The sequence below is a fragment of the Rhamphochromis longiceps genome, linkage group LG19, assembly GCF_057381845.1.
Source record: "Rhamphochromis longiceps isolate RC_006_pf linkage group LG19, R_longiceps_female_GT1.1, whole genome shotgun sequence".
Lineage (NCBI taxonomy): Eukaryota > Metazoa > Chordata > Actinopteri > Cichliformes > Cichlidae > Rhamphochromis > Rhamphochromis longiceps.
The window spans coordinates 30,330,149-30,348,247 of NC_140575.1; the positions used below are offsets into that span (position 1 = coordinate 30,330,149).

At 41.6% G+C, this 18,099-nt stretch overlaps 2 protein-coding genes across 2 annotated transcripts in view; both read left to right on the plus strand.

The window, feature by feature from the left end:
* Nucleotides 1-2,388: 2,388 nt before the first annotated feature.
* On the plus strand, nt 2,389-3,418 carry LOC146647074 (cytochrome c oxidase subunit 8A, mitochondrial). Its single transcript, XM_085391175.1, has 2 exons — nt 2,389-2,550; nt 3,284-3,418. Exons 1-2 carry the CDS (start codon nt 2,434-2,436, stop codon nt 3,392-3,394), a joined length of 228 nt encoding a protein of 75 aa, XP_085247301.1. The 5' UTR covers nt 2,389-2,433; the 3' UTR covers nt 3,395-3,418.
* Nucleotides 3,419-4,298: 880 nt separating this feature from the next.
* The window catches only part of unc79 (unc-79 homolog, NALCN channel complex subunit), a 35,509-nt gene continuing 21,708 nt past the window's right edge, over nt 4,299-18,099 (plus strand). Inside the window, exons 1-17 of the mRNA XM_085391681.1 lie at nt 4,299-4,551; nt 5,934-6,054; nt 9,285-9,598; nt 10,312-10,482; nt 10,657-10,752; nt 10,840-10,895; nt 11,604-11,733; nt 11,846-11,910; nt 13,264-13,352; nt 13,750-13,790; nt 14,002-14,030; nt 15,090-15,319; nt 15,544-15,715; nt 15,841-16,071; nt 16,172-16,362; nt 16,562-16,685; nt 17,506-17,646. Of these exons, the coding sequence (XP_085247807.1) occupies nt 4,530-4,551; nt 5,934-6,054; nt 9,285-9,598; nt 10,312-10,482; nt 10,657-10,752; nt 10,840-10,895; nt 11,604-11,733; nt 11,846-11,910; nt 13,264-13,352; nt 13,750-13,790; nt 14,002-14,030; nt 15,090-15,319; nt 15,544-15,715; nt 15,841-16,071; nt 16,172-16,362; nt 16,562-16,685; nt 17,506-17,646 (2,223 nt within the window). The 5' untranslated portion in view covers nt 4,299-4,529. The remainder of the gene's footprint in view (nt 4,552-5,933; nt 6,055-9,284; nt 9,599-10,311; nt 10,483-10,656; nt 10,753-10,839; nt 10,896-11,603; nt 11,734-11,845; nt 11,911-13,263; nt 13,353-13,749; nt 13,791-14,001; nt 14,031-15,089; nt 15,320-15,543; nt 15,716-15,840; nt 16,072-16,171; nt 16,363-16,561; nt 16,686-17,505; nt 17,647-18,099) is intronic.

The following is an 18,099-nucleotide window of genomic DNA, read 5'->3' on the forward strand; positions in this document are numbered from 1 at the left end:
TGTTTTTCAAAATAAAACCTTCAAACGCGAGAGTTTACTGCATTTTCGTTGTGCAGTAACTTGCGACCCAATGAAAAAGCATTTCACATCCCGCGTTTGATATTCAAATTTTGCACAAATTCTGCAGGTGTCGAATAAATTTAAAAGGCACGCTTTGCTCGTGCTCTGAAACGTCTTAATTTTGGAAGTAAAGTCTATCTTTCTTTGCGTTTAGGTCAACTTAACACTCTCATTGCTGTATGCCGACTGTTCAAGAGGCCCGTCAGTACTCACAGCAGATTGTGCAATATACCGTTTGCGAGCGCCCTCTAGCGTTTAATTGGTGGCAGTAGTCAGAAATGGGCTACGTACGTGTCACAATAATATGGTCAAGATAGTACTTCTCAGCTTCCCTTTATGTTTTATATAACTGATGACATTGTCAGTAATTCTGCAGGAGAATCGGGAGCTGTGACGAACAGCGCTATGCAATTTTAAGTATAATATTATAGAAAATGTTCCAGACAATGCAACCCAGCGCATGGTTTGTCTATTAACCTTTCCCTCTTTCATTTAGAGGCAGACCTATGAGATGACGTTACTGTGATGCAGGCTGCACCACCAATTTTCGCCTTGATTATTATGTTAAAGCTAACGGCAGCAATGCATCTTTGCAATACATACACGTATTGATCCCTTAACACTGTTTGATTTGGAATATTTTTCTTATTCAGTGTCGACTATTGTGTGAACAGGTATATGCTAGTAGTAAAGACTTCAGGGATAAAGTTGGTTCTGTTTTTTCCCAGCTAGATCTAGTTCTTACTGCATCCTGTTGAGGGCGACAGAATACATGTAATGTGAGTGCCAAAACCTTTTTGTATGTACACTATAGGTTTCAAATAATCATAAACAATGGACACTGTTTTATTATTTGCATCGACTTGCCATGTTGATATAAATCTACAATTACCCTGCAATCACCCCGAGTAAGGAATTAAAAAGGAAAAGCCTTAAATGACAAAGTTAAGCAATACATGCCTTTGGTTTTATTCAGGCAGTCTGTCCTCCAGTCTATTAAATAGAAGGACAGAATAGAATGGAACAGAACAGAAATACAAGAGATTTACTCAGACATCTGGATAGCCCTGTCTTTGTGTTGACTTGTGAAGACTATCTTTTGAAGATTTTTGTTAAGTGGTTCTGGTTCAGATACCATAATATTTTTTTTGAAATGACAAAAATTTCTATCTATATATGGAATTAATATACAAGTTGTGTAGTGATAGTAATACAGTTATTGATAGCTAAATGTTCTCTAAAAAGCCTCTGGTTAATCCACTGTTAAATCAAGAATTGACTCTAAAATTATTTTCCTCACAGTGATCAGGCCACATCATATCTTTAAGACCTCATAGTATCATATTATCCCAACAGAGCATGTCACTCTCAGACTGCAGGTTTACTTGTGGTTCTTTGAGTTTTTAAAAACGAGAATGGGAGGCAGAGCCTTCAACTATGCTGCCCCTCTCCTGTGGAACCAGCTCCCAGTTTGGATTCACGAGACAGACGCTGTCTCTACTTTTAAGACTAGACTCAACACTTTGCTTTTTGATAAAAGGTATAGTTGGGGCTGGATCAACAAACCCTAAACTTTCGCTTAGTTATCCTGCTATAGGCTCAGGTTATTACTGGACTTTATGTTTTCTCTTTCCCCTCACCCTCAGTTGGCTTCTGCAGATGGCTTCCCCTCCATGAGTCTGGCTCTGCTAGTGATTTCTTCCTGTTTACAGGGAGGTTTCCCCTTCCCATGGTTGCAAAGTATGCGCTCATTGGGGGTGGCTTGAGGTTTTCTCCAATACTGTAGGAACTTTATCTTACAGTATAGAACACTTTCAGGTGATTATTGTGGTGAGCTGGTACTATATATATATAAACTTGAATTAAATTGAATGCTGTTGTTGTATTATCAATATTAATCAATATTTGTTACATGGATTATCAAAAATCCAGCAAATGCATATTACTTCTTCAGCACTCTGTGTCCTGTGTACTTTCTAGAGAGAAAAATGTTGTAAACAATTGCCAACAATTGATCGCTGTGTTCTTAATTTAGGACTTTGTGTGCTTAACTAACGACTGTTCAGCATTAAAAAAGACACCTTGTGTGCTCATTCAGGCTCGAAATCAGTGTTTTGTAACCAATATTTCCCCCTTTCAGTCCACTTTAATCTTCAGGCACACAACCAAGACCGAATTTGCTGTGATGAGAACTCATTCTGTATGTTTATACAAGTGTCTTTGGTCCATGGAAGTAACTCCTCCCTGGAAGAGTGATGGGAATTAGATAAAAGTACAGGCTATCTGTCAGTATCTCACAGGATGTGAGGAGAAGTTTCCAGAGACACATTTTTCTTCTGTGAACGAGATTTACTGTGAGCTGTCTCAAGAAAGATGTCCTTGCTTTTTAGGAGACCCACACTAACCAGGTTGCTGCTGCTGAAGAACATTAAGCAAAATCAGAGGTCAACCATCTGCAGCAAGCCACCCAAGGAAAAGATTGGGCCAGTGGTAGGACTGACTAACTTTTATTGTACTTGTAATTGAACAGGCAGACATCCTTGAATATCTACACTGTATAATGTCCTGCAACAAAAGCAAGAACTGCAGTAATATTTTTCCTGTACTGAATGGATGCTAAACCACAAGTAATGCCATTTTAGGGACTATGGTGGCATAAAAATGCAAACAATATAAAATAGTCAGTCATTGGAAGTCAATGTCTGTGATGGTTCAAATGCCCTTAATGCGAAGAATTCAAGCGAACTGCATTCCCCAGTCTGCAGAGTGGAAGAGATGTTTTATTCATTTGTTATTTATAAGTCAGTGCAATGCTCTGGCCTCTGTAAAGGGATCCTATGATGGAACTGCAGCATAGCAGGAAGTGTTTATGCCACTATAAATCTGTTGATCTGTCCTAAGGGACATCCATAGGGGCTTTTACAAAGCTCATCCCAGGTTAGGAATACCATGGTGGAGAGGTACAGAGAGAATATTATGGCAGGAAAATATAAGTGGGTGGTGGCGGTGAAGTTATATCACGCAGTGAGTCACTAAGACTGGGACCCTCTGTCGTGTTCATTGGCTTAGTCCTTTCTGTTCAACTTAACATATGAAAGAAGATATTTGAGAGCTCAAACACTAACACTGCATTGAATGTGTATTATAACCTTTCATGTAGATTACATTTGCAGTGTCTGTGAATAAAACACTCATGGTTATATTTTATTGGACTTTCTTACAGCAGTCTACCTTTGCCTTATGCGTGTTTGCTGTGACTCTCCTGGCCCCGGCTGGTTGGATCATGCATCATATCCCAGAATATCGAAGACAAGGCCAGAATACCTCAACATGATTGATTTCTACAGGAACTCTGCAGACAGACACCCAAGCAATGTCACTGTGTGAACCTCTCTCCACTGTGTAAAATCTCGTGAAAAAAAGTAAAACCTTTGTTAAATCTGAAGTCTGACTGAGCTATTTTCCTATATAAACAGTTACATATGATAACTATTGTGTATTTTATTTCTGAGATTATTGACTGTTTTGAGGGTGATATATAAAAAAAAGACAACATTTTTGCTTTAACACACTTTGAGGATATCATTTTCATCAGTTAGGAGTATAGACAAAATTCTTGGCAGAAACCATGATGGGAAGGGTCTGTCAGGACCTCAGACCGTAGGGTCTGTTTATTGTTCACTCCTGCATCTACTAGCGGAAGTGCCGCTTAAATGAGAAATGCTGCATTTAGACACAGGCTTAAGTATTCATACACATGCACATTTATAGCTCGAAAGTGTTATTGGATAACAATGTACTCTTTAAAGCGCCCAGCTGATAGTGGAGATTAATATTAATATTACTAAATATCAGTATAAAAATATTAGGACACGCTGCCAATCCACGGTGGCCAATATGCTGTATTTATATAAAATAGGGGAAAGAAAACCCACGATGTTTTCTCAAGGACATGTTTAAGAAGGTGTGACAACCATCTGTTGCATGTTTAGCATTTCATGCATTACAAATACACACATGTAAAGCATCACTGAGGCAAATAAGCGGAGGTGCTTAGTTTTTCCCTCCTATAATCAGCTCAAACAGGGTTGTCGGAATTCTTGAATGACAATTTGTCAAAGCCGGATCAGTCCATTTGGAAAGGTGTGGTGTGTCACATATATGTCACCACCCATCTCTGCAACGAGAGAGCAAAATCCCCACCACCACCTCAAAAAATATATATAAAAACGATTTACAAAACAAGCCCTCCCTTTATTTCCGTTCAAAGATCGCAAAAGCGACCGAAGCACAGCTAAAACACCACAGCGTATAAATCCGTCGTGCAAAGTGGTACAATCAAGACGAGCCTGGGCTGCAAGGGGGCATAGTCACTTTTTCACGACTGAGGGAAACACAACGCCGGGAAGGGAAAAACCTATCAAAACAACTGACAGTCTGGGTTTTATGTTTCCCCAAGTGTCTGCGAAATGTCTACGAAGGCAGAGCAGTGTAAGTACGGCTGTGTGTATCCGTGCGTGCGTGTTTCTGTTTTGTCTTGTGAGGGGGCTGGAAACTGATTTTTTTTTTTTTTTTTTTTTTGGTTTAACCAAGAAAGCGAACAAGGGGAGCTGTCCTTGGTGATGAAACCGCGGTTGCCAAGGCAGGTTGCAACACGTCCTCTCACTGCAGAGGATGGCTGGAGGTCTCAGTGCACACAGAGAGCCACTGAATCACCCTCTGTTTCTCTGCATGTTGATGGAACAATTCCATGTCCGAATCGCTCTGTGGTCCGATTTATTTATTTCTATTTTATTTGATTTTGATTGACGTGGCTGGCTGAGGCGCGTGGGAAAAGCGAAGTGTAATGTTGGTCTCAAGGTCGACCTGACAGGCTACTGAACAATATGGTGGCTTCATATTGATCAATCGTGGGGTCTGATCACACTATATTGACGTCTGTTGTTCATTCCACTTCGCTGGTTGTGAACAGGTGGACACCAGCCGCTGTCTTCTGTTTTTCTATTTTTTTTTTTTTTTTTTTTTTTTACCGTAAACAATAGATAAAAGACGGGGTCAAACTCAGTGTTAGGGGTTCCCAGCCCCATCAGCTGGTTAAAAGTTGGGTGTTGCTCCTGTTGTTTGGTAGACAGTAAGTGAGGGAATGAACAGAAAACGCTGAATCTGCTGTTGTGACTAACATATTATATATATATAACAATATTATTAAAAGGTTGAAAAATATTTTTAAAAAAAGTCCTATCTTTCCGAGGAGGTTTAATTTTATGCTGTGCTTCAGTATTTATCGCAGCACATGCTTTGACCAGACAATCCTCCAAGCCTGCAGCTGTTATTTTTATTTTGGGGTTTGTCATTTACAGGTCAGGAAGGAAGCTAAACATTCCTGCCTAAAGTCACAGAAAATGGGTCAGCGATCACCCACTTCAACATATTTGAACTCCTAACAACAAACAGCACAGTCATATCTGAACCTACAGAGATTACTTCAATATAGTGCAGCCAGCTGGGCTCATTACAGAAATGTTCCTCTGTGTTGCTTCTTAAGCCCCCTTTCGTGTTCGCTATAAGCACATTTTCCCAGCTTGTCTTGGGACTTGAACTGGCAACCTTTCGTGTGTGAGCTTGTTTCTGTAAGCAGTAGGTTACTGCCTCCTCTAGGGCTTCCTGTGACCTGCTGCTATGACAAAAAAGGTCACCCGGTGAAGGCCAGAGAACCATGGGAAAACAGACTTTTTGTTTAACTTCATAGCTGAAGGATTCATGTTAAATGCTACCTAACAGCTTGTTCAGTTACATGATATATGGCTTTGCTGTCGTGCATCATATCTCACTAGTGTTGATTTGCTTGTTGCTCTGCTCTTTATTTTGTCCAGTTGCCTCTAAGATACGATACTTGCAAGAGTATCACAACCGTGTGCAACACAATATTTACCCAGTGCCCTCCGGAACAGACATTGCAAACACACTGAAATACTTTTCCCAAACCCTGCTCAGGTAAGTACCCTGCTCTGGAGCCACCAGGTGAAGTAAAGATTGTAGAATGTTTGATATTAGCTTCCTTCACAATCAGATGAGATTAATTACAGCAGGTCGCTCTGACACACTTTCTCAAAGGCATGACAGTGACACAATTCAATGTCTCGTATCAATTCATAATGTCAGCAAGAAGTTAGGGAAGTGGCCATCATGGCAGATGTTGCCTCGCCTCTTCTGCTCTGAAAGATACAGACTGTAGCAGATTTCCTGTGTAATTATGGTGTCGTCTTTTTAAGGCAGCTGCGGAGATAGATGGCTCAGTGATGTTTATTGATTCAGTGGTCGGTTGCTAGATGAACGCTTTCCTGAGGCGGTTTGCTGTGTCCTTCCCAGAGGGCCTGGAGTTCAGCTCCTCCGGCTATGCAGTTGCAGGGTCAGCCTGCTCTCTTGGGTGCTGTGAAGGGAACAGCCTGTTATTTCCTCTTCCAGCATAGGTCAAGTAGGCAGCCATTTTGAACACGTCTAATTTAATAGAGCACTATTTCCTCTTTTTTTTCCCCTCTCTGTCCAGTTGGAGCTTCATTTTTCCAGACATGCTCTGCAGAGATAGGATATTTCTTGTGGTTCCAGTATTACTACCCGCCAGCTTCAGTGAGAACAGAGGCACTGTCTTTTCTTATTAGCTAATTTATATAAAAAAAAATGGTGGGCCTCACTTCTATCATTATTATCAGCTTAGGGTGCAATCTATTTGAGATTGGCTGCTGGCCTCAATTCTACACAACTCCTCAGCCATCCATAAGGATTATTCCTCTGCTGTGGTGCTCACAGAGTATCCTGGATACTCCATACTTTGCTGAAGGGCTGTCCTGAACCAGTCACTGGGGTGTTTCAAATGTAGCCTCTCAGGGCACAGATTGAGCGTGACAGGGGTGGCAACTCTGGGAATGGGCATTAACTCGAGTGACGATTGTGCCTCTGCGGGGCAGTATCAAGCGAGCGAGAAAAGAGTCACTCAATATGATGCCACTGTTAACGGTTCTTTGATATTTTCCCGAAGCACAGTCTCTTAGCCTCAGATATGCAGAACAAAATCACTCTGCCCACCATTAGAGGAGTCTGGATTCCTCAGCGGGGACTCCAGGATTATCCATACACCTGTGCCTTCTGAAGCCCGGGGTGAAGAAATAGAAGAAAAAATCAAAAGGGAGAGAGAGTGGGAAAGTGGGAGTAGCGAGCCTTGAGAAGTGGAGCAGGCGTGTGTCATCTTCGCAGAAAAGAAATAGCCAAAGGAGGAGGTTGTTGATTCATGCACAAATTTCAGGTCAGCTAGAGGGTTACGTTATCTCTTTACCATCAAGTTTTATACGCGTTCTTAAAGATGAGGCACGGCTTCGTCAGACTGAGCTCTCTGTATCAGTGAGCACTGACGTTGCAACAGACTGTTTAGCCATTATTTCAGACACAGCACAGTTGTTTCACTTCACACACCTGTCAACATGTTAATGCAGGAAACATGTGCTTTGAGTAACTGATACACACATGTAGTCCATGATTTTGCAACGACAGCGCAGGGTTTGACAGTAAATGTATGTCATGTGTCCGTATCAGTGCATTTCTACATGTGTCGTTTGTAATTTTCTCGTGTCGTTTTGTGTGTATGTGTGCACATATGCGTGTGTCTTTGCGTGTATATGTTCAGTGTGCGCGCGCGTGTGTGTGAGCGCGTCTGATGTTTATGTCTATGTTCATTGTTCAAATTAATGATGTTTTCTATATGAAATATGGGCAGTGAAAAAGTCATACTCTGAGATACAGTCTTGTCGTTGTCTATAAGTCCTGTTTGAGTTTATGCTGTATAATAACACAGCTTTGATTACATAGTTTAATGAATCTACGCTGACTTAAATCCTACAGAGTATAACTTTGAGGGGATCAGTCACATGATGGTACCTTATACTGTTCTTATGCCATGTTAAAAATCTGAGAAAAAAAAAAGAAATCCCCTTTCTCACTTGCCATGTAACTCCAAATGCTGCAACTCTACTTTTTGAGTGACCTTTTAAAAAAAAAGAAGCCAAAAAAAAAAGCAATACATCAACATTTATAATCTGGGCTCTCATGGTAAATCCCAATCATTTGCCTGATAGAACAGCTTAGCTCTTTAATAATGTGCAGTAAAAAAAAGAAAGAAAAAAAAAGAAAAAAAAAGAGCAATGCTCTCTGGCCCTCCCCCTCCTCCCTCCTCCACCCTAGACGCTCCACACTCAACCCGACTAGTTTTTGCTTTTGTTTTTTTGTTTTTCTCCTCTTTTAAAATCGAATATGTCCACCACCTTTCCCCAGGGGACAGCAAACACAATTGTCCATCCTGCATTAGCTCACAAACATAATGCTACCAGTCATCTCCCCCGATACAACCTATTCCTTTGTCATTATAGTTTCTCCTCTACTGTAGATTAGTTGTTACATTTATTTTAGAAACCTGAATCCATATGCCTGTTGGATCTCATTATTTCTCCTGATGATACTGGTACAGTATCATAATGTATGCATACAGACATTATTTCTCTGGTGCAATAAACATGTGCTGTGACCTAAGAGCACTTGATCTAACCTCACACACATGTTTATTACTGGCTGAAGCATGTTTCAAAAGTGTCACCTCTGTATTTTCCCGAACCAATTTGGTGTCACTCCCATCCTTGACAGCCCCACTAAAGACAAGGAAATTTCATTTGGAAAATATACTGTTATGGCTCATTGGCCTTTTTTTTTTGCATGGTAGCCACTGACCTTGCCGATTGGAAGATGGCAGCCATCGAGGGACAGCCGTTTGAGCTGTCCCTTTTTGGAGAAGTATGGGGTTGCCACTGAAAACATGCCATTTTTTATATTTTTGCTCCTTGTCACCAGATACGCATGAGATGCAGTGATCATTGCAGTTTGTGCTCATGTTTTTTTTGTTTGTTTTCCAAGTGCAAAGATAGACAAAACGAGATAAATTCAATTAAAGTCACACGGAACAGACAGCGCAGGGAAAAATTGCCCGTGCCTGCAGTTATACAGTTAAATAGTGAGACACTGCATCCTATGTGGGGTTTATCTGGGTTTGTTTTTTTCTATTTACGCTGTCTCTGTAGTGCCATTTCAATGTAATGTGCTGTTTTTTTGTGTCTTTGTTGTCTCTTTTTTTCCCTTGTTCCCCTCTCCTACCTTCCCTCCCCTCCCCTCCCGCCCCGGAGCAGCATTCTGTCCCGCACAGGCAGGAAGGAGAACCAGGAAGCTTCCAATTTGGCCGTGCCCATGACCATGTGTCTTTTTCCTGTGCCATTCCCACTCACCCCATCTCTAAGACCACAAGTCAGTTCCATCAACCCTACAGTTACTCGCTCCCTCCTTTACAGCGTTCTGCGCGATGCCCCGTCAGACCGCGGGGGGCAGGGGCAGCAGAGTCGGGACGCTCAGCTCTCAGAGTACCCCTCTCTGGACTATCAGGGCCTCTATGTGACCCTCGTGACCCTGCTTGACCTCGTGCCCCTGCTGCAGCACGGTCAGCATGGTGAGTCAAGGCCCAGTGCACCACTGTTTGTCATCATCATCCCCGAACCGTCTGGCCTGCATGAAGCCACTGCTGCTTTTTTGGCCTCTTTTGTAACGGGAGGAGAGAAGTCCTGCTGAGGATCTTGAGGGATGCATGGGGTGATTGGGAGCACGCTGGATCCTGTCAACTTAATCGTTCATAAGCCATTGGATACACCAGACATAGGCCTTCTCTTCTGTGTATCATACTTGACTGCATGTTTGTTATGCAAAGTGGGAGAAATGTTTTTACTTATGTTGTCATGTGCAAATATATAAGGGGAAACACACATAGGCAAGTGTAATGCTGTTTTAACACATCACAAACACATTAGAGAATGAGTTACATCCACACAGTTTTTCACAGCCAAGGCTGCATCACAGTCAGTGCTCTTACTTTTCATGAATATTTGACCATTGTTAAAAAACAGACAAACCCTCAAATGCATAAAAAATCATTTGCTTGACTAGATTTCTCTACTTTTCCTGAGGGTAAAGTTTACTTCAGTGGCTTTTAAAGAAGCTCACATTTCCAAGTATTTTTTTTTCAGTTCTACTAATAAATAACTGAAATTTCATGAAATTTTGACATCTGTGGCTGCATACAGTATGCTAATACTGTATGTACAGCTGATTGAAGGAGTGTCTGTGTATCTCTCTTTGTCTTTTTTTGCATTTTCCCTTTCTTCTCAGACCTGGGACAATCCATTTTTTATACGACAACTTGCCTCCTGCCTTTTCTGAGCGATGATATTCTCAGCACTTTGCCCTATACTATGATTTCCACTTTAGCCACATTTCCCCCTTTCCTCCACAAAGACATCATTGAATACCTGAGCACCTCTTTCCTTCCCATGGCTATATGTGAGTATGACTTATCACAAGACAGTCATAATGAAACTGCTAAATGATATGTCTAGAAAGACAAGTAAAGGTTTAAGGCTTGCACATTCACTTGTCTCTCAACTATTGTACTGCAACAAACAAAAGAAGTGATCCTTCACATTATTGTTCTTTCCCTTCTTTGCCTGTGTATAGTGGGGTCCAGTAGGAAGGAGGGGGGAGTCCCAGCCTATGTCAATTTGTCTGCCTCATCTATGCTCATGATTGCAATGCAGTACACGTCAAATCCAGGTAAACAATCATATTCAAAGTATTAAGATATCCAAAGGCAACTGTAATAACTGCCTTTTAGTTAATCTGATCTCTGCTTCTTTCTAGTTTATCACTGTCAGCTGCTGGAATGTCTAATGAAGTACAAACAGGAAGTGTGGAAGGTATTTCTCCTTTTAGATACATAATGTAGATTTAAGAGTCTTTTATTTTTATCTGCAGAAATATGAAATGTACTGTGCCTAACAAAAAAGTGGCACTAAATATGAAGCTAACAAGCAGACCGTTCAGCTACATTAGCAAAAAGACTAGAGGCTGGAGAAAACAGTACCCACTAGTACTGAATAGTACTGAAAGAATACAATTACGATTTGCTTATCATGAGAAAAGCTAGCACAGATTTATCCTTGAACCACATCCTGTTTTTTTTACATTCCAGGCCAGCTTTTTAAATTGCTTCTAGTCTTTTCTCTTTGCTAAGCTAATAGCACGTAGCTTCATATTTAACACACAGCTGGTATTGCTGTTGCATTAATATAACACAAACCCCTGCAGCTTAAAATAAATGAAAAGCTAAAAGATGAAGGCTGGGCTCCTCTACATAAGCTGCCTTTATAGGTTAAAAGTATCTCTGCTGGTAGTGGTATCAGCAATACTGGCCTTTATTTACTTGGTATCTCATTGATATCATAATTTGCAGCATTACACACCCCTGCTTGCTCCTGAATACGTTGCCTACTGGTTACTGTTTTTTACATTTTACTTTAAATTTAGATTTAGTCTTTACTATTTTACTTTGTCTGCATTCATATTCAAATGTACCTAAATATACCAGCACTTTCATGTACATATGATGTTTATCTTGTATGCAGGATCTGCTTTATGTCATATCCTATGGCCCATCCCAAGTTAAACCTCCAGCTGTGCAGATGCTGTTTCATTACTGGCCGAACCTGAAGCCACCAGGAGCCATCAGTGAATACAGAGGACTGCAGTACACAGGTCAGATTCTCTTTATGCCACATCTACTTCTTTACCAGACTTTAGACTTATCAAAGTGGTCACCTGTCAATTGTTTTTCTTATTTCTCTCTCTCTTCCATTTCCTGGTTCAGCCTGGAATCCCATCCACTGTCAACATATCGAATGCCACAATGCCATCAATAAACCTGCTGTTAAGGTGACTGCAATCTCAAAAATCATTAAAGCTTAAATATTTTATGCTTCTGGGATGCATAAATAGATAGTCTTCCCTTGAGAAATGAATGGGGTAAGCATAGGGGAAGGTCTTATATGGCCTTGCTTAGATTGCCATGTCCGATTCTAAGCTACTTTATATCAGCGATTGGTGCTGCTCTGCTTTGTCAGCCTTTACTCAGCTGTGCACAAACGGACAGAGTAGGAACAGGCGGGTAGAAAGGGGGTGGATTTCAATTACCAGAAGCAAAGAAGGGGGTATGGTGGGGGAAGGGGGGCTTTAATTGAAAGCGGTGACCCCATGCAGCCCTTGAGGATAGGGTGGCATCGAGTAAGCACAGTGAATTACAGTGCACCATCTGAACATTGAGGCCACGAGCACTGGCGTTTAGCACAGGGCCAGGCACAGGTTGCAAGACAGTGGAGCAGCATATGCACGCAGCCATCCACACAGAGGCGTGGGGACACAGGTAAAGGCGTCACATGATTTGTTGGGTGAGAGAGTAGCCTAGATATGTGACAGGGACACGTGGAAAATGTGAACTTCTTAAATTTACATCATATGTTATAAAATCGCTGTGCTTATAATTGACAAAATGCACTGGCCAGTTCATTAGGTGTACCTGTTAACAGCCAATCACATGGCAGCATCAACATTTATCTAGACACCTACTGAAGTTCAAACTGAGCATCAGAATGGGGAAAAAAAAGCGATTTGACTTTAATGTGGTTGTTGGTGTCAGACAGGTTGGTCTGCGTATCTCAGAAATTGCTTGTCTTCTTGCGTTTGCCTACACATGCGTCTCTCAGGTTTACAGAGAGTGGCCTGAAAAAAGAGAAAATGTGTGAAAATGCTTTGTTGATGTTAGAGGTCAGAGAAGTGCAACTACAGTCAGTGAAGATGGGATACAGTAGCAGAAGACCACACTGGATGTTCTTCCTGTCAGCTAAGAACAGGAAACTGAGACCACAATTCACCAAAATTGGATAACAGAAGATACCTGGTTGAGGAGCCTTCATTTTGCTGCTACATTCAGATGCTACGGTTAGAATACTTAGGTTAGAAGACTTATTTCAACAGCTCAGGCTGCAGGTGGTGGCACGCTTTGGGCCCGCTTAGTAACAACTGAGCATCGTTTGAATGCCAAGGTATACCTAACAAAGTGGTCAATGTGTGTAAAGTGTAAGTGTCCTATTATTTAGCTATTTGGAACCTAAGAAAACCTCATTACTTTTACTGTATTTCATCTTGGTTGCAAATAAAACATTGAATATAATGTGTTAATTTTTCAAATATCACCTCCATTATCTCAGACTAACTTTATTACTTTTGCAGATGTGTATAGATCCTACTCTTTCTGTGGCCTTGGGAGACAAGCCCCCTCCTCTTTATATATGTGAAGAGTGCAGCCAGAGGATAGCAGGGTACGCATCTGTTTCACCTCTTTCCTCCATCCCTCAATCCTCCCCCTCCTTGAGTGGGATGCTATTGCAAACAAACATCACCTACCGCCTCCCTCATTATTCCTCTTTGTAACCCAGGGGAAACACATTGGCATGGTTACATAATTCCCTTGTGCCAATAATGAGATCATCATTACAAAAAAGCACATCCACTTGTCTCTCTTTTTTTTTTTTTTAGCGCAGAGACTATTATAATAAAATTGGCTTTTCAGGGTTTTTTTTTGTTATTGAGAAGATATTTTTGTGTTCCAGCTCTGTAAGGAAGCTGATACCGATGTGTATACACCAGTTGGAATGACTGTATTTATATCATACACATAAGTCATGCATTGTTAAATAATTTCTTCGACCTTTCCAGAGATCACGCTGAATGGCTTGTTGATGTACTCCTGCCCCAAGGTGAGCATTTACAGTCAAAAAGGTGCTGAGTAAAGATAAGATACGTATGCACTCTACAATAAAACCTTTATTAGCTGCTATGCGTTGTGTTCCAAGCTGCCATATATTTTATATTGAGGTTCTAATTTCCATGAAAATATAACCAATTTTCAAGACATACGTATGTTTTTTGCAAACAGTTGTATTTCAGTTATGTTTATTTTTCTTGCAGCAGAGATATCTGCCATTTGTCAAAAGAAGGTAAGACATTTACACTGCAGCATAATGACATTAACGGTGCTGTGTACTCTCAGTCATTGCCATTACTTATTAACCTGACTTCCTCACAATAATAAAAGTCTCCACAGCAAACAATACACTGGTAAAACATAGAGGACTTCCCTGACCTGTGAAAACATGAACTTAGATACACTTTATTTGTGATCCATAGTTAGCTCATTTATTTGTGAATCTGAATCTCCCCTGAGGAGTCCATTCACTGAAGCAGCTCAGTAAAGACCTTTCAAAATAACCTGTTGGGGCCTGATCTTTGTTTGCTGTTGCTGAGTGCTTCCTGCTTGTTTCCTGGGAGACACTGGGAAAACTGAGTGCGTGATGATGATCTCAGGTATTCCCGTCAGGTCAGCAGCTGCCTCTCTTTGTCCTCTGAAACAGCTGGCCTCCACCATGGTTTGCCCAGCCGTTTATAATTCACCACCTCCCTTTTGGAGCAGCTTTTGTTCCAATCATTCTCCAACTGAGATTTGTGCTAGCTCTTTCAGTGTTAGCTGAGACATATTACTCATAAATGAGGCATTACTTGTCATTTTAAAATAGCTACTTTTGAGTACATAATGATATCTAAGAGCCGTGATGCGAGAACAACAGTATGAGTATTATCAGAGTAGCATTTTTTTGTTGTTCAAAGCAACATGGATGAATAAGAGCACTCACCATCTGAGGCCAGATATGTTAATTTGATAGGGAGCAATTCATGCCTCTAATGGCACAAGATTAGAGACTGATCAGATTAGGGTGGCTCTCTAGTGCCATGCTTTTTATTTTTAGAAACCTGAGACACCGCGGGGACACATAAAGACTTGTTCTATTGCTTTAGATGTGGACAGATCCTTGTATCTTCGGAGAGAGTGATATTCATTATCAGAGTTGCCTTTGAGCCCTGAGAGATGTTTATTTTTAGACGATTGTCATCAGGCGTTATTGGAAGTGTTTTTTTTATTTTTCTATTATACAAGAATAGAAACAAACTGATTTCTCTTCCCTCTGCTCCCCCCCTTGTTTCTTGGCTTCAAACTGCAGAACTGTAGCTCTCATGTTAGAAGGGCTGTGGTCACCTGCTTTTCAGCCGGCTGCTGCGGGCGCCATGGCAACCGGCCTGTCCGCTACTGCAAGCGTTGCCATGTCAACCACCACAGCAGCGAGGTGGGGGCTGCGGCGGAGACCCATCTGTACCAGACCTCGCCCCCTCCCATCAACACCCGTGAGTGCGGAGCAGAGGAGCTAGTGTGCACCGTGGAAGCCGTTATCAGGTACATGCACGGTGTTACAGAGCATATAGTTGTGACTCTGTGAAGCACACTTCAAGACAAATATAAAGACAACAATGCTGCCTCAGTTCAGATTAAACAAATAACAAAAACAAACGAAAAAAAGTGAGATTTTCTCCTCTGCTCTTTCTCCTTTGCTCTATCTCACATATGACCTTCTCTCTGTGCCCTCTCAAATCCCTCTCTTATCCTGTGTATACCTCCAGCCTCCTAAAAGAGGCAGAAATTCATGCAGAGCAGCGTGAGTTTGAGTTGAATCGGCGTCGTCAGATGGGCCTGTCTGCCTCCCACCACTCTCTGGACAACATTGAGTTTGATAACAAAGAGGATGACCAGCATGACCAGCGCCTTCTAAGTCAGTTTGGCATCTGGTTCCTGGTGCGTAATCACAGGGTGTCGCTGTATCTGTCAGTAACAGGGAGCAGGCAAAAACGATGTGTATGGCACATTGCCTCTCATCACTTCTCTTTTCAATTTCCGAGTTTCTTTGTTCACATCTGCAGGTAAGTCTGTGCACACCCAATGAGAACACGCCCACAGAGAGTCTGGCTCGGCTGGTCAGCATGGTCTTCCAGTGGTTTCACTCCACCGCCTACATGATGGACGACGAAGTCGGAAGCCTAGTGGAGAAGTTGAAGCCCCAGTTTGTCACAAAGTGGCTAAAGACAGTGTGTGAAGTGCGCTTTGATGTCATGGTCATGTGCCTGCTGCCCAAACCTGTAGAATTTGCAAGGGTAAGATATTACAGCATCATCATAAGATCATAGGATTTTAATACCTTACATGAAGGAGAGTTTTCACTGGTCTAAACTGGTCTATGCACATTTTTCTCAGGTGGGCGGTTACTGGGATAAGTCATGTAGCACAGTGACACAGCTGAAAGAGGGTCTGAACCGCATCCTGTGTCTAATACCTTACAACGTCATTAGTCAGCCACTGTGGGAGTGCTTTATGCCTGAGTGGCTGGAGGCCATCCGTACTGAGGTGCCCGACAACCAGCTCAAAGAGTTCCGGGAAGTGCTCAGGTATATCCATCTCCCTTAACTGTTCATGGCATATATTGCATACAGTGGGCAGAGATGCTTGCAGTAAAATTGCAGCACAATAATAATAATTAAAAAAAAAACTTAAAATATTACAAGTTAGCATCACTCATTGTGTAACAGTATCAAAGGATCGCTATGTGGATGAATTTATATGGTACTGCTGTTATTCTATTCACAGCAAGATGTTTGATATTGAGCTGTGCCCACTTCCCTTCTCTATGGAGGAAATGTTTGGCTTCATCAGCTGCAGATTCTCTGGCTACCCCGCGTCTGTGCAAGAGCAGGCTCTGCTGTGGCTTCATGTAAGCATGCACACACAAACACACGAAAGCACACAGAAACACGCCGTCCTGTGTCAAGTTCTCATCCCGCCGTTCTATCCACAGTGAGTGTGAATTGCACAGGTTGTCGTAGAGTGCGAGAGTCTGGGCAGGGGCCCTGCTGAATATGGATCTGGGTCACAGAATGAGACGGATGGAGATAGGAGGGATTTAGCCTTTCATCCCATATGCACTCACAGCTTGCCGCCCTGTATACATGGATCAATTTCAAGTTTTCTCTCACAACTGTGATCAAGAGATTGTATTAATTTAGCTGGAGTAAATAGGTCACGTTCACAGCAAATACAGAAGTTGAGCTTCAGTTTAATGTTTTCTCGGCATGTGGTGTGATAAAGTCACACAGGCAGCAGTCTAATTTTCTGCCAAATACGGAGCTTTTATATTACTAGCCAAAGTTTTTAAGGTATTAACTGACGCCGCCCAGTATTCCCAAAAAATAGACTAGAGTTATAAACCTGCATGCATTCAAAATAACTGTAATGCAGACATGTACAAGTGTATGGTTTTAAGGATGACAAAAAGTAATAACACTAAATCTATTTACTTTGTGAGAAGTATATTAACCTTGTGATGCCTTCTAACACTAACCCTATGTTTTGGAGAAAAGGAAAAAATCCTGTGTGTTAGTTGAATGGCTGTTTGTCTCCAGAACTATTTATAGAATTGATACCATAGGGTTCAGGTTATGGTTATCACCGACTGATTGGTTTATGATTTAGACCACACAAGTAGCAAGTATAAATAAATGATCCACATTTTTGTGTGTCTCGTTGGAGCTCAGGTGCTGTCGGAGCTGGACATCGTGGTGCCTCTTCAGCTGCTGATTGGGATGTTCTCCGATGGAGTGAACTCTTTGAAGGAACTGGCCAATCAGAGGAAGGCACGCGCGTCAGATCTGACTGGCAACACTGGAGCTCGTAGGGTGAGGAGGACCGCAATGCTAAAAATACTCCTAAGAATAAGACAAAAGACATCAATCCCCATTTTCAGCCTTTTGTTGCCATTCATTTCAGTGGCTGTTGACAACAACACAGATCAGAACACATCACCTCACTGTGCTCAGATCATCAGCTGAATAGCTATTATTAGGGCTTTGTCTGTCGATGTGTTTTTTGGATTAGGGGTGTACACGTTTCTATTCTTCTTGGTTCTATTTCCCACTGTTCATTTTGGAATAGACTGTATGTTACCATGGCAACCATCAATATCTAAATATAGCTCTCTTCAAGGGATTAATTGAATTTGGCTGTAATATAAATTTATGTTCAGAGACACCCACACATCCGCACAGATGGCTGATCCTGCTGTATTACTTCACGTTTAACTTTAGGAGATGTAAACATGCTTTGTGAGATTTGCTGTCATACCTTGCTTT